Source organism: Macrotis lagotis, chromosome X, assembly GCF_037893015.1.
Source record: "Macrotis lagotis isolate mMagLag1 chromosome X, bilby.v1.9.chrom.fasta, whole genome shotgun sequence".
Lineage (NCBI taxonomy): Eukaryota > Metazoa > Chordata > Mammalia > Peramelemorphia > Peramelidae > Macrotis > Macrotis lagotis.
Window position 1 is genome coordinate 513,058,809 of NC_133666.1, and position 15,113 is coordinate 513,073,921.

Here is a 15,113-nt window from a genome sequence, read left to right on the forward strand (position 1 = left end):
ATAGGTTGATTTATTCATAAATTAATGCTACATATATTACAAAATTCAGATTAAAATAGAAATATTAAAAGGATGAGAAAAAATAAATACTATTTGCCTCTGGAGTCTATAAGGAGTCACTGAAATTTACTGAGTAGAGGGAGTGACTCAGTCAGAACTTTACTTTATGAAAGATGCAGGAGGATGGATTAGAGTAGGGGAAAGCTGTAGGAAAAGAGACCAAATAAGAAGTTATTGCAACAGTTTAAGTGAGAGGCAATGAGGATCTAAGGTAGGGGAATGACTATGTAATGATATAGAAGGGAACATATAGCAGAAATATGGAGATAGAAACAGCAAGATCTGGTAACTGATTGGAAATGTAGAATGAGAAATAAGATTTAAAGATGATTGGGAGGTTATTAAACCCAAGGTGACTGGAACAAAGAAGGACAGTGACCTTAACAGTAATAAGGAAGTTTAAAAGAGGGTGGATGGGAGGAGGCGAGTGGAGATCAGAACCCACCCAACTCATCATCCTACATGGTCATTCTATGGATGCCCTCTATCCCACCCAAAAATGAAAAAGTGAGGAGGGGAGTCCAGGATCTTCCTCAATGGTTGGTTACTACTAAAAAGTAAAACCTGCCCTCTAAGGCAAACCCTGCCACTCCTGTCAGAGGAGTATCATCTAAGCTGATGTCCAGTTTAGAATGAAGGAAGATGAAAATTTGAAGAGGACAAGAGTGGGGTGGTGCTGGAGAATAAGGATCAATAATGATTGCTGGAGGTAGGTTCCACCATTGCCAACTTCTTCTCATCTTCTGATTGGGTGGATCAATTGGTGGGTCAACCCTTGGAGTTAAGCCATGGACCCTCTACGGGCCATGCATGCCTTCCCTCCACTACCACCCCATTTTGGAGGCTACTGCTCCACAGGATATAACAATGACAATATCCCTTTATTCCTTCCTCTGTTGATATTAAACCAAATGCTCTCCCTACATTAGTATTGAGATTTCCCAACATGGATTTTTGTGATAGTTAAGAGTTCCCCTCTCTTACTTAAAACTTTTGCCTATCTTGTTCCTTTATATATAGAGAGCTAGAGATACACATATATCTCCTTCCAAAGTCATATTCCATTAAAAGTCTCATCTACTAAATTTCAGAAATCCATATGAGGTCAAATATGCCCTTAGACATTTGAGATAAAAAATTTAATTTCTGGTTCCTTTCTTGGTTTTTGCCTCTTGAAAAATTTTGGTCTTTCTATTGATGTTCTTCCAACAATGAAGCCACTGTGGTAATAGCATGGTGAATATATTTAGTCAGCTTTCCCTAATATTCTGAAGTCTATTAGATGAGATTTCTAAGATTCTAAACAATACCTTCTTACCATTTCTATTTGGTACACTCCATCCCTGGCCAGAGGCCTGTCAATACAATTCAAACCATGATCCAGAAATCTAAAACTTGGTCTCATATTCCATGTTCTTAAACAGCTATTCATTTAGAAATTCTTACCTTCCCCATCACATACCTTTTTAAGTGCTTGGCTTTAATCCCATCCAATGCAATTATATTATTACTTGGTTTATGGTTTTCAATTTCTCATCTACAATATCATAATCTTTCCCAATAATTTCTAAATTCTTTCTTTTAATATTTATTTTGTCTATATGAATCATTAGAAGTAATCATTCTGTCAATAAATCTTAGGAAAGTCTCTTACATGTCTTTGAAACATGTACCAGTAAAACATGTTATCAGGTAAATAAATAACTGTCTCAGTAACTCTCAGATGGGAGTCACCCACCTTCCACTATTTGCTTCTTCTTGATCAAACCCTTATTGGATTTTCTCTCATCTGACAACACCTGTGAATCCACAACATCATTTCTTGGAGAAGAAGAAGCTGCTTCTTTCTCAACAGGTACAGTTTCCTCATAATAAGGATATAGAACATTAAAACTACATACTTTTCAGACAAGCTAAACCATGCTTTTCCCATCTTCCCATATAAAAATAGTATATTTAAACTCTAGACTAAGGACATGGAGATATTTTGCTTTTTTTCATCCAATAATAGAGGCATCATTGTTCCAAAGAGAACTTTTTGTTTGGTTGTTTTTTTGTATATGTCTATATCAAGACAAAAAGAAAGAGAAAGAAAAACAGAGACAAAGACAAAGGATAGGGACTAGATCTCTGACTTAATTGCAAGTAACTCTGGGATAAGGATATTCCCTTTATCAATGTCACTAAGCACTCACTACAATTTAATTTGAGAGAGGTACTTTGGACACTTAGAAGTTGTGACTTGCCCAGGGTTATAGTCAATATGTACCAGATGCAAGACTTGAACCCGGGTCTTCTTGGTTCCAAGGTCAACAGTGGATCTATTAAGCCACACTTTTTTTAAATACTTGTCTAAATTTTCTGATTTATCAATCAAACTATTATTTGGGGGGGGGTGTTCTCCATATATGTTTTAGCAAGCTAGACCAATGCTTTTTAGGATTCTAGCAAAAAAAAAAAAACCTAGAAGGAAAAGATTAACATGGTAGGTATGATCCCATTACTTAGAATACATCTTTCTAAAAAATTGTTATTACTAATGGTCAAACCAATCCAAAGGTGAATTGGGCTACCTTGAAAAGCAAGGAATTTCCCAAAACTAGGAGACTTCAGATGGAGACGATACTAGATCAGGTAGTAATAGGGTGACCTCTGAAGTTCTTACTCAACTATCTTTGATCAAATAGTCAAGGAAACTTACCGAAGTACAAAAGATGCACTGACATTCCTGAAGAGTGGTCATCTTGTCCAGAGAATATTCACAAAGACAGAGCTTGCAAGTGACCAAAGGATCCGAGTCTAGTTCTTTAGTTGCTGGTTTTTCCATTGTCATGGGGTGATGATGGAGCTCACCGATAGAGCCCATCAGTGTATCTGGACACTTCTTGGGTCTTCTTATTCCCTGCAATCAGATTTCAGAACTTAAATACTTTATCAGCATTACTCAAAATAACTCTAACAGCATAACAACATAAATGCCAACCCAAATACAAACTATATCAAGTTAGAGCTCATCTGGGAGTATTATGTACCTTACTAAGTTTTGTAATGGGGAGTTGAGAGGGGAAAGTTAAAAATATACAATCAGCAATAACAAGGCAATGTGATACAGTGGAAAGAATACTGAATTCCCAGTTGTCACTTCCTACCTGTGTAACCTTAAGCAAGTCTTTTCTGTCTTTTTGTATTCCAAGTACTAAACTATATTTTTATTTACTGACTGACTGGTCAAAATGAGGATGTTGACATATACAACCTCTTATATGATTTCTGTGGTTCACTTCAGTTCTAGAACTATGACCCTAGAAATTCAACATAAGAACAACTCCATTTTTACCTATTCCATTCCAACTAATTTCATTCAAGAGAAGATATAAAAAACAACTTCCATAGTCTCCTAAATTTCACTAAAGTGATAGGTGACTGAGAGCCCAATTCTGCTTTGGGAACCTCCCATGTGTAGGGAGGAGATAGGGTGCCATGTGCAAAAGGGGAAACCTAAAAGACTCTAGCTCTGTGGGTTGGGTTTTTTTTTAATTAAATTTAAGAAGACCTAAGAAAATATATCAAGGAATCCTAAAAATAATATTTTAATATGGTTTCTAAAATCTTTACATTTTATAAGCTATAAACTAAGTTACACATTAAAAGACAAAACATAACAAAATTCTTACTATTTTTAAAAAATATAGCTAACCAACTGTACCCCAAATCTTTTTTTTCTTTTTTGAGACAGTCATTTTGGAGTGACTAAGAATGCACACATTTCTTAAGAACTGAATTTTTTTCATTCTACTTTAAGGATCACTTTTGGCAAAAGAAAAAATGCACAAAATTTGATGCCCTATCCAGCAGGGCAACTGTTAAAAATGTCCAATATCTGTTAATGACATTTGTACTTTGTCCTCGAAGAAGATCATGACATTAGGGTGGTGGTGCCATGACAAGCACATGAACTGGATTTGACTGAGGGATGCTGTGCTAATTCACCAGTCTCACTTTTCTGCTCTAGAACTATTTGGGTCCAAGAGCCAGATATGAGTCAGGGTTAAGTAAGGCAATCAGGTTACGTGACTTGCCTAAGGTCACACAGCTAGTAAGTATCAAGTGACTGTTGTTGGATTCAAACTTCCATCTTCCTGACTCCCAGACCAGTGCTCTATCCACTGTGCCATCAATATCATAGAATAATGTAAATAGGATAATAGATTTGGAGCTGGAAAGGCCCTTAGATACTGCCAAGTTCAATCCCATCATTTTAAAGATTAGGAAACTAAGGTACAATGAAGTGACTTCCCAGGATAACAAAGTGAGAGTCTATGGAAAGATCTGAACCTGTGTCTTTTTACTTCAAGCCCAGTGTCCCATGTACTCTTCCAGAGTCATCAAACAAAAGATTCACGATACTCAGTACTGCCAGAACCTGATTAAAATATCTTGCAAAATAAATAAAAATACGATAAATATAAACCATGCCAATATGTGGTTTTTCAAAGTCAATATGCAGCCTGCAATGATCCTTACATACAGATTTATGGTCCCTATATCCATTTGAGTTTGACACTACTATCCTAAACCACATTCAGTCCCAATGCATCACTGAATGTTACATATGAAAGATTAGAAATCTGAGGTCCAAAAAAATTACATTTCTTGCCCACTATCAAAAAAAAAAAAAAAGACTACCCGAAACTATCATAATTTAGCTTGCATGGAAAGTGAGAAGAGGTGGTAAAGAAGTTGGGGGAAAAAAAGAAGTTTTCACCATTCATTCCCTATACCTGTGATTACCACAACATACATGTAATCCTCAAGTTCGGTTCCACTTGGTACCTTAGAAGTTCTCAGTTCCTTTTCCTAACAGGAAAATGAATCCTAGCAACTGGAGGTGAACATACAGATAATGTCAAGGGGTCCTAAATCAAGTCAAAGGGTACTTCCACAAATACAACAACCACAGAAAATGGGAATAAGGTATTCACAAGAGAATGCTTAGTTCAGATTCTTGATTATCATGCACACAAATCATCAGCTCCCTTTGAAGATATAAAATCACAAGTGTTTTCCCAGTCTTATGTGGAAACGTTATTATGTAGATGGTAAAGTTAGTTTAATCACTAGTATCAAAAGATACTTTGATTATTTCTGTTACAGGTAAATGTCCCATAATAGCAGTCATGTGAGAAGTGGCATCTTATTTAACTAAACTCCTGTTTTCCATTCCAATTATATATTCAATCTCCATTATCAAATCTACTGCCTAAAGGTTTGCAATTTTCTTTAGGATTCTTAAGAGTCAATTGGGTGTGGGGAGAATGAATTCATCACTAACTGAACCAAGCCAGGAAACTACCATCTTATTACTTCTTACTTATTCCAAGAAAGTCTCAATTTCAAGGAAGACCAATAGTTCCTAGAAAATATGTACCTGCTCTTTATATCATGCATAAGCTTCTTCATCACCACTTTCAAAAGAGGTATCTAACAAAGCACATTAGAATAAGCAATGCCAATAGGTAAAAATAATGGGAAAAGATTTTTTTTACTAAGTGTTTCTTAAATAGGGAATAGAGGAAAAAAGCAGCTGGACTTTTTGAAGGATTAAAGAATTAGAAACAAATAGGTGTCCAACAATTAGAGAATAGATAAACAAACTGTGATACATTAATGTAACAAAATATCACTTCTCCATAGGAAATAATAAATAATTAGAATTCACAGAAGCATGGAAAGACTTATGTGACATGTAGGGTAACTTATGTGACATGTAGGGTGAAGTGATGAGGTTTGGTCGTCATTCTTAACGAAGACCATGACATCAGGGAGGTGATGCCAGGACGAGAGAGAGAGAGAGAGAGAGAGAGAGAGAGAGAGAGAGAGAGAGAGAGAGCTGTGCAAAATCACCAACCTCCCCTTCTCCTCCAGATCATCTGGGATCAGGGGCTGGATATTAATAAGGATGACTGGAGATGACCCTGGATTTGAGGTTATCAGTGACTTGTCCAAGGTCACACAACTAGTGCATGTCAAGTGTCTGAGATGAGATTTGAACTCAGGTTCTCCGAACTCCAAGACTGGTACTCTATTGACTGTTTCACCTAGCTGCCATTAGAGAGAAGTAAGTTGAACCAGGATAACAAAAGAGATAATGACTTCATCAATTTACAGCTATCCCTTCTACATCACAACTTTCCTCATAATGATTTTGATCTATCACAACTCAGCAAAAGAAATTAAAGTTTTTCAGAGTCCACACACAACATACAGGTAACATAGAATAAATTTAGAAACTCAGAAATACCCCCCAAATATATGTATATTATTGTATATCAACACATTGTATCTTTTAAGACCATAATAATTCAGACTTCTGTTATGAAGAGAGAGTCAAAAAATTTTCCATGGATTTTAAATGTTTGTAACCTCCATGATATGAAAGAAATAACTGAACATGGGACTGGGAGGGGGAGATCAAATCTGAACTCTCATTGGCTATAATAGTTATAATATAATAAGTCTATAAAAGCTTGGTCTCTGAGAATTAACCCAGAAATACACTTTGGTCCCTTCTTTTCAGAGATAGAGAGAGCTATGTTTGTGCACCATTGTATATAGCTAGAATTGGTCAACATGTATGTTAGTTTTGAAGAACTGTTCTTTCCTTTTAAGTTTTTTAATTACATGGGGTGACTTGTTAGATAGAGGGAATGAGAGGAATATATTCAGAAATGAAAACGAGGTTTTTATTTATACACCAATAATTTTTTTAAAAAGGAAAGGCTGTTAGAAATTTCTCCTATAGCCAAAGTATTTGCTACATAGAAGAGTGTCATTAGGGCAGTACAGTTTATAAAACACAGTCCTGCTGCTCCTACCTGGCAACATGTTTTTGGTTTTCAAAGAAACCAAGACATTAGTCATAGCTCTGCCCATCACAAGGAGGGCATGACTAAAAAAACCAAAAAACTGCCAGATGTACCGAAACAGTTTTTTAAGGACGCTATAAAAAGACATGGATTGTTACCCTAAGAAGAAATTTAAGAAAGAAGATAGAGTTTTCCAGTTGAAAAAAATTTTTTTAAGATTTTTAACATTTGAAAATTCTGTATCTTGCCATATAAGCCTGAAGTTTTCTGTAAATTATAGGAGATATTCCCTTTAGTTTGAATATGGCCATGAATATGATAAAAAGTACAATAAACACTGCCTTTACTTCTAAGAGCACAGAAGAATGTGGGGAACCAAGAGCTATACAGAAGGTTATCTGAAGGTATAGTGGATTCTCTCTCATTAAAGGTCTAGTATGCTAGATATCCATTTTAGGGGGAACTTGTAAAGGAAATACGATGGTTAAGTTAGATGGTCTCTGAGATTCCTTGAAAATCTGAGATTTGGAGAAAATGAAGTTATCCCTAGCATTCCTCTCTAAGTCAGATGGAAAAGTTTGACAAAGAAGTTATATATTTGATTTTTCTTCTAGAGGCACACATCTTCAGAAATGACCCAGCAGGTTGAAGAAACAAACAGCATTATTCTATTAATTTTTCTGACAACAAAAGAACCATATTTTGAAAGTTATTTGTTGGTTCAGTGTTAAAAGTACCCCCAAGCTGGCATGGTAAGATTACTCAGAAATTTATGAGCTGGCTCTCTTATCCCCAAGTTGTTGTGTGTCCTTCATTCTCAAAGAGGACCATGACATCAGGGAGATGATGCCATGATTTGCAAGTGAATTGGATTTAAATAAGGTTATGCAAAGTCACCAGGCTTACTCTCTCTTCTGGAACCATTCAGTCAAATGGCAAGATATAGATCAGGACAACTTAGAAATGCCCATCCACCACCAACTGTTAGTTCTGCATTAAGAGTATAGAAAATAAAACAAAACAATTAATTGTTCCCCACCATTCAATTATTATTTGTTGTTGTTTTGGTGGGGCAATGAGGCTAAGTGACTTGCCTAAGGTTACCCACCTAGTAAGTATGTGACCTACTAGTGCTTAAGTCCAGATTTGAACTCAGGTCCACCTGATTTCAGCATCAATGCTCTATCCATTATACCAATTAGCTGCTCCCTTTCAATTCTTAAGTATAAATAATTCAATTCTTAAATATAGATAAATGCAATGACATAGTTGAAAGACTACCTAGAACCTTTCAGAGACTATTTCTCATCTCTAAAATGAAGATAGTAGTAACACTGACCAAACTATGTTGCTATGGAGGATGAAATGTGATAATATTTGCAGAGAAGCACTCTATAAATGCCATGAGCTTTCTCATTATATAATGATAATTCTTTACCTATTTTCATAAGACAGTTTATAAAGGAAAGTGCTTTATAAATCTCAAAAGTTCTATAAAAATATTTTTAAATTTATTCTATTAACAAAAATAACAAGTAACCATTCCTATAATTGTGGGATCATAGACTTATATCTAGAAAAGACATTAAAGTTCATTTGGTCAACCCTTCTCAATTTTAAAGTTGAGGAAACTGAGGCTGAGATGTGAATTTCTCAAGTTCACAGTGTAGTAATTACCAGAGCCAGGCATCAAATACAGTTCTTTTGACTCCAAATTCAACATTCTTTTCATTACATAAGTGGTCCCCAATTTTTTTGGCTCCACAAACCTCTGTAACCTGTAAAAATGTATTGTGAATCAACAGAGTAATTTAACACTCCCAATATTTTTTTACATTTATTCATAAAGTGCTGATAGTAATGACAGCGTGTACATGATCATAATAGCTTCAAATCACTACAGAAACAAACGTAACAATGCTTGACACATGCACGTGTTGTCATAGAGGAAAAATATATTTGTAACAGAAAAGGAAACATAAGTGGACAATTGTTTACCACTTAATGTGTCATAATAGCATAGAGTCCTTGGATCATCAACATACACTAATAAATAGAAACCAATACAATTTACCTTACTGCTCCATAGGCTGCACTCTATGCCTACTAAGTCCTGTTCCTTTTTTTGAAATTGCTAGTGAAAAAGGGGATCTCAACAGCAAAGAATAAGATTCAGAAGAAAAAAAAGAAACTTAAACTTAGGTTTGTTTGAAGAGGACATCCATAGAAAAAGCTTTATCTCAAATTATAAAAGTGCCACATCCTTAAATGTCTTTGATTCTAGAAATGAGGATAAAAATGAAGGACTCAAGATAAAAAAAAAAAATTCAGAAAGATTCATCCAGAGAATAAACTGATAGAATCTGAATGCAGATCAAATTATTTTTCATGGGTTTTTTTTTAATGTGCTTCTTCTTCTACAATATGACTAAGGTAGAAATGTTTTGCATGAGTGTGTGTATGTGTGTGTGTGTGTAAACTTATACCAAATTGCTTCCCAACTTAGGCAGGAGAGAGGTGAGGAAGGGAAGAAAAAAAGTTTAGAACTCAAAATGTTAAAAATTGTCTTTCCATGTAATTGGGAGAAAATAAAATATTATTTAAATTTTAAAAAGACATTAGTATGGTGGGTTTGGGGTTTTTTGGGGGGGAAGTAGAGAGAAATAGGTCAAAAAAAGAAGGAGGAAGAGAAGCTAGTTTTTTCCAGTTTGTACCATGTTTTAAAAAAGGAGCCCCAGAAGTTCTACCTATGTCTATAAATGTGTTCTGTACTATAAAGTACTCATTATATGAGAGGAGCCAAGCACTGATAGGAGAGAACAGGAAAACCATTTTCTCTTCTATGTTTGCATTAAGACTGCTGAAGAAAGGAACACTTCAGAAGCAGAGCAGGAAGCACAGGGTGTATAAGGAATTTTCATATTCTGCTGGCAACCCAAAAAAGCAATATGCTCCCAAAAATATGCAGTGGGTGGGAGAGCTCTGACATTGGAAGTATTTTTAACCAATGCAACTGCAGTCTGTTAGACTAGCCAAAATCAGAGGTAGTTAATTTCTTGTAAAACTATAATAATGAAGAGGAGAAAAGAATAATGCTCTAATAGGATAATTGTATTGAAAATTTTACAAACATTTCCTTAAGTAGTGCTGTAGCAACAGGGCATTTCGAGAGTAATAGGATCTTTTTTTTTTTTTATCTTTCACAACTGGAGTTGCCCAAATTTCCAGTCCCTAGTACTTTGCAGTGAATGGGCACTTAAACCTCTTGGAGATCACAGCAAACAGGCTACTAAGACTAGTGTAATATAAATTATCTATGGAGCAGTCTCATCTTGGGATGGACCTGGAAAATTTTGGAAAGGATGACTCAGGAAGAAAGAATAAAGAAAGGGAAACCCATGATTGTTTGTCTTTAATGAGATAAAGCACTCAGTGCCAGGACTGTGATGAAATTGGAATCACAGGCTTGATGAGATAACACATCACTGGGAAAGGGCAATAGAAGTTTTCCAAGAGAGGAAAGTGGGAGGAAATGGATAAACCACAATAGAGATGGTACCGCCATGTACAGTCTAGCTATAACACAAATCCTGGAACCTCACCATAAGAGTCTCTTTATGTTTTGCTATGTCTTCTCACCTCTAGCAAATAAAATCTGACAAGGTTCAATCCTTGCTTAGTTATGGATAGTTTATTTAACCCATGCCTCCTGAGACATATTGACACTGTGCTAAAGTTTACCAACAACCTGAAAGTGAACAGATAGTGCTGATGTTGTCTATTCTGTTCCCAAACTAATGATTTATTTAGTGGTGGCTGGTCATTGTAAGCTAATATCATAAAATATGTTGAATCTGGTAGTGACCATATCTCTATTGGACATTATGGTTAAGCTTCTGCAGTCCACAATAAAGAAAGCCAGATAAGTTAGTGAACGGCCACATGAACACAAATTTCATTTCAGGGAATGAAGCAAAAGTGACAATACATGAATTCCTTAAATTAGGTTGTATTAAGGCCAATTCAAACATTTATCAATTAGAAGTGTTATAAAACAGTATAAGATGGAAAAACTGAAAGTACATTCTCATAGATGGCAGATCTCACTGCATTGAAGAAGTTAACACACCTTTCTCAGGATACAATGTATATATATAAAATGATAACCCTGAAAAACTAGATAATGTCCCCTCAAAAAAATAAAAACACAACAGGATAAAGTTCAAATTAGTACACATTAAGCACCAAAAAAGATTATATAAATGGGATTCAATTTCTGGGCCTAGATTGGGCAGAAAAAGACCTGAAAGTCTTAGCAGACCAAAGTTAGATGAGTCAGCAATGAAAGGCTACTCAAAAATCAAACACGATAATAATATGCTAGAGATCATTTGAAATAGGCTACACTAACACTGCTTGTTAATACATGATCCAGCAAGTAATCCTTTAGGAATACTGTACTTCTGTCAGAGCACTGAGGCTTGTTTAGACAATTATCATCTCTCCATTTTAAAGAGGATATGGGGAAACTAGAAGGGATCCAGAGAAAAAAGTAGGAATTAATGATTCAAGGAATTAATCCATTTTAATAAGTAAATTTTCATAAATGAACAATGAGTCTTAAAATCAAAGTGCTCAGGTTCAAATTCCAAAGCTGATATTTATTATTATAATATGACTTTAGATGCCATTTAACCCTCCAGGGTCTCAGTTTCCTGATCTCTAAGATAAGATGATCTCAACCATAGAGGTTCTTTCCTCAAAGACTACAAGCAATTGGTGATAAAGCAGATAAAACTCTGGGTCTAGAGTCAGGAAGACCTGAGTTCAAATTCAGTCTCAGACACTTACCATTTGTTTAACCCTGGGCAAGTCACTTAATTGTGTTTGCCTCAAGTTTCCTCTACTGTACAATAGGGATGAGAGTACCTACTGCAAATTAAATGAGATGATAGCATTTATAAAAGAGTTACCTAGTGAGAGCTATATAAATGATTATTCCTACTCTTTCCAATCTATGAAATCTATGGTAATTCATAGACTTGGAGAATGGAAGGGCTATAGGTGGGAATAGACTATGGTATTAAATGCCTTTAATCTCAACACTTTCTATCCCTACTTCCAAAAATACCAACAAAGTTACATGAATTTGTAATGGATGGCATGTTATAAAATTAATCTTTTGCTTGAATGGAACTAATCATTTAAATATAACTTTTGTTTCTTCCAATGGATCTAAGGGAATGGGGATGGATTTTTAACTAAAAGCAGAAAATTCTAAGGATTGATTTGACCATTAAAAAATATAGGAATTCTGATATTATATATACAGGTTGATTGTCCTCCTTTCTCAGGTAAAAGAATGGCAAATGGCTTTATGTAACAACAAAAGAGTATTAGATATAAGGAAGTCTTTAAACCTGGCTAAGTGATATTATCACCATTTCCGGGATATTACTTAATTCAGAGCATAGGACTAAATGATGCCAAGATTCCACATTTAATATGCTTAAATCTATCCAGCTGATTTTGTTTGGTTCAATGACTTCTACCATCAACCCTGATACCCACAGTCAGGGACATGGCCAGAAAGAGTACCTAAAAATCTACATTTTCATTTCTACCATTTCTAAATCTGGAAAAACTGAGAGCTGGTGCATTTTAAAATAATACAAAAAGAAGCTTTCTAGACAGATATCTCAGAATAGCATGTGTTTGTATAATACTGATGAAAGAAAATGCCTTACCTTGCTTTGGATTTGTAGTTCATAAGTAATATGATAAATAAGAAATAATTTCTCAACCTACTTTTTGAGACTGAGTCAGGAAGACCTCAATTAAAATCACGCAATAAATATCGTCAAGTTGTATGATCCTAGGCAAGCCACTTAACCTGTTTGCCTCAGTTTCCTCATCTGTAAAATGGTAGTAATAACAGCTAGAAGATTGTTGTGAGGATCAAATGAGAATTTTGTAGTGTTTAGTAAAGTGTCAGGTCCATAGTCAATATTTAATAAATGCTTGTTCCATTCCTCCTTCTTCTTCCACCTATTTCATGAATCTGTCCTAAAGATACAAATCAAATTTAAACAAACCCTTTTTACCTTTCTAGAAAGGGAAAAAAAAAAGTCTTATTTTTATAAGTTCCTTAGTTATTCATGGGGGGGAGGGGGAAAATGATATAGTAAACAAACAATGAATCTGAACTCCAAAGACTTAGGTTCAAATACATTCTCTACCACTTACACCCTGGGTAGTAACCTTTAGCAAGTCAATATCTCTGAGTCTCAGCTTTCTCATCTATGATATAAGGACAATAAGAATAGTGAGGTTCCATCAATTTAAATTAATGAGGTGTGAGGATCAAATGTAATATCAGATACATAAAAGTCTTTTACAGATGTTAAGATAATTAAGGGGAAAATCATTTTAGGGTTTTGCTCTTTTTTTATGGGGAGACAAATCTGTGATTTCATCTGCTTAGGGTGTAGGAATGGGGGAGGGGACGACCGGCAAGGCAATGTAAATTAACAACTCTTCTGATATTCATAGTCCTAAAGAATGGGAGGAGCAAATGAAGAGAGTGATTTTTAATGGCTTTAATCTCAACCTTTCTATCTCTACTTTCCAAATATCAACAAACATATGAATTTGTAATAGATGATTTTATTATAAAGTTCATCTTTTGTTGAAGATGAATTAATAATTTAAATGCTATTTTTGTTTCTTTCAAACCATAGGGAAAAGGCATTTTAGCATTGTTTTCTTTTAGGTCAAAATGTTAGGATCTTAAGACAATACTATTATCAAAATCTCTCATAATTAGCCCTAACCTCTAAATAATGCATTCATTGTGGAACTACATGAAAATGCAATTTTGCATTAAGGTGAAATTTTAAAAATCATATTCTGAGATACTGAAATTTAATAGTTGCTCAGAAACCATTATTTTCTGCAAATGACTCAGCTTGACTGTCTTCAGCATAGTCTCATTACTACCCAGAAAAACTAAGTCCCGATTAGGTAAATCCACTTTCAGCTCTCCTAACAGAATTAGGTAATAAAAGTAGGTAGGAATGACTATGTGTTTGGCATTTCAATGATTTCTTTAGAAAGATGAATTATACTGCTCCTCTCCACTGGCCTCTCCCTGAGCTCCTCCAACATGCCTTTATTTTTCTAATCAGTAATATTCCTTTCTCTTAAAGCTATTTGCACAAACTTACAAAAAAGGCTATCTTCTCTTTCCTGGCATAAAACTCCCTTCAAAGCAAGAAATGATGCCACTTGGATATTCAGTCTGTCAATAAGCATTTTTATCATTAAGTATCCATTAAGTGTCAATGACTGTACTAAATAAATGCTAGGGTTTCAAAGAAATGTAAAAAAGATGATCCCTTCTCTCAAAGAGGTCAAAATCTAAGGAGACAAAGTTCAAACAACTATTTACAAACAGGATCCATGTGTATATTACACATATATGATAAAATGAAGATAATTAATAGAAGGATGGCACTGGTATTGGGGTAAGAGGAAAGGTTTATTCTAGAAGATGGTATTATTTTAGTTCAGACATTAAAGAAGCCAGGCAAGAATGAAATCATTAATAAGCTTCTAAAGTTCAAGGAACTGACACAGTAGATAGAGTACCTGTTCTAGAGTCAAGAAGACTCATCTTCCTGAGTTCAAATCTGGCTTCAGACACTAGTAGTGTGACCCTGAACAAGCAACTTAACACTATTTGCCTCAGTTTCCTCATCTGTAAAATGAGTTGGAGAAGGGGGTAGCAAACCACTCTAGTATCGTATGATTATGATGAGTACGACATAACTGAAATAAGTGAAGAACCAAGTTTGAAGATAACATTAAAAAAGCATCATGAAATTAATTCTCTGCCCCAGCTCCTTCTCCTCCCAATCCCAACAAAGTAAAGGAGTTGGCCCAAATAATCCTTAAACACCCTTCCAATTTATCATCTGATCCCATTTATCAAGTTATTTCAAATCATAAAATATAATTACCAAAACATGAATACCCTTAACTTGCTTAGAGGTCCACAGAAGTGTAATCTGGAAACTAAATCCCTTTATTTCATAGATGAGGAAAATGAGATACAACTTGCAACTAGAGCCAAAACTAGAACCTAGGTGCTCTAACACATTACATTTTTCTTAACAAGCTTGGTTC

At 35.0% G+C, this 15,113-nt stretch overlaps 1 protein-coding gene across 2 annotated transcripts in view; it reads right to left on the reverse strand.

Moving 5' to 3' along the window:
- Nucleotides 1-15,113, reverse strand: part of RNF144B (ring finger protein 144B) — a 210,511-nt gene that overhangs the window by 86,448 nt on the left and 108,950 nt on the right. For both annotated transcript variants that reach the window (XM_074207138.1, XM_074207137.1), the window contains exon 2: nt 2,762-2,962. In XM_074207138.1, the coding sequence (XP_074063239.1) occupies nt 2,762-2,926 (165 nt within the window). In that variant the 5' untranslated portion in view covers nt 2,927-2,962. The remainder of the gene's footprint in view (nt 1-2,761; nt 2,963-15,113) is intronic.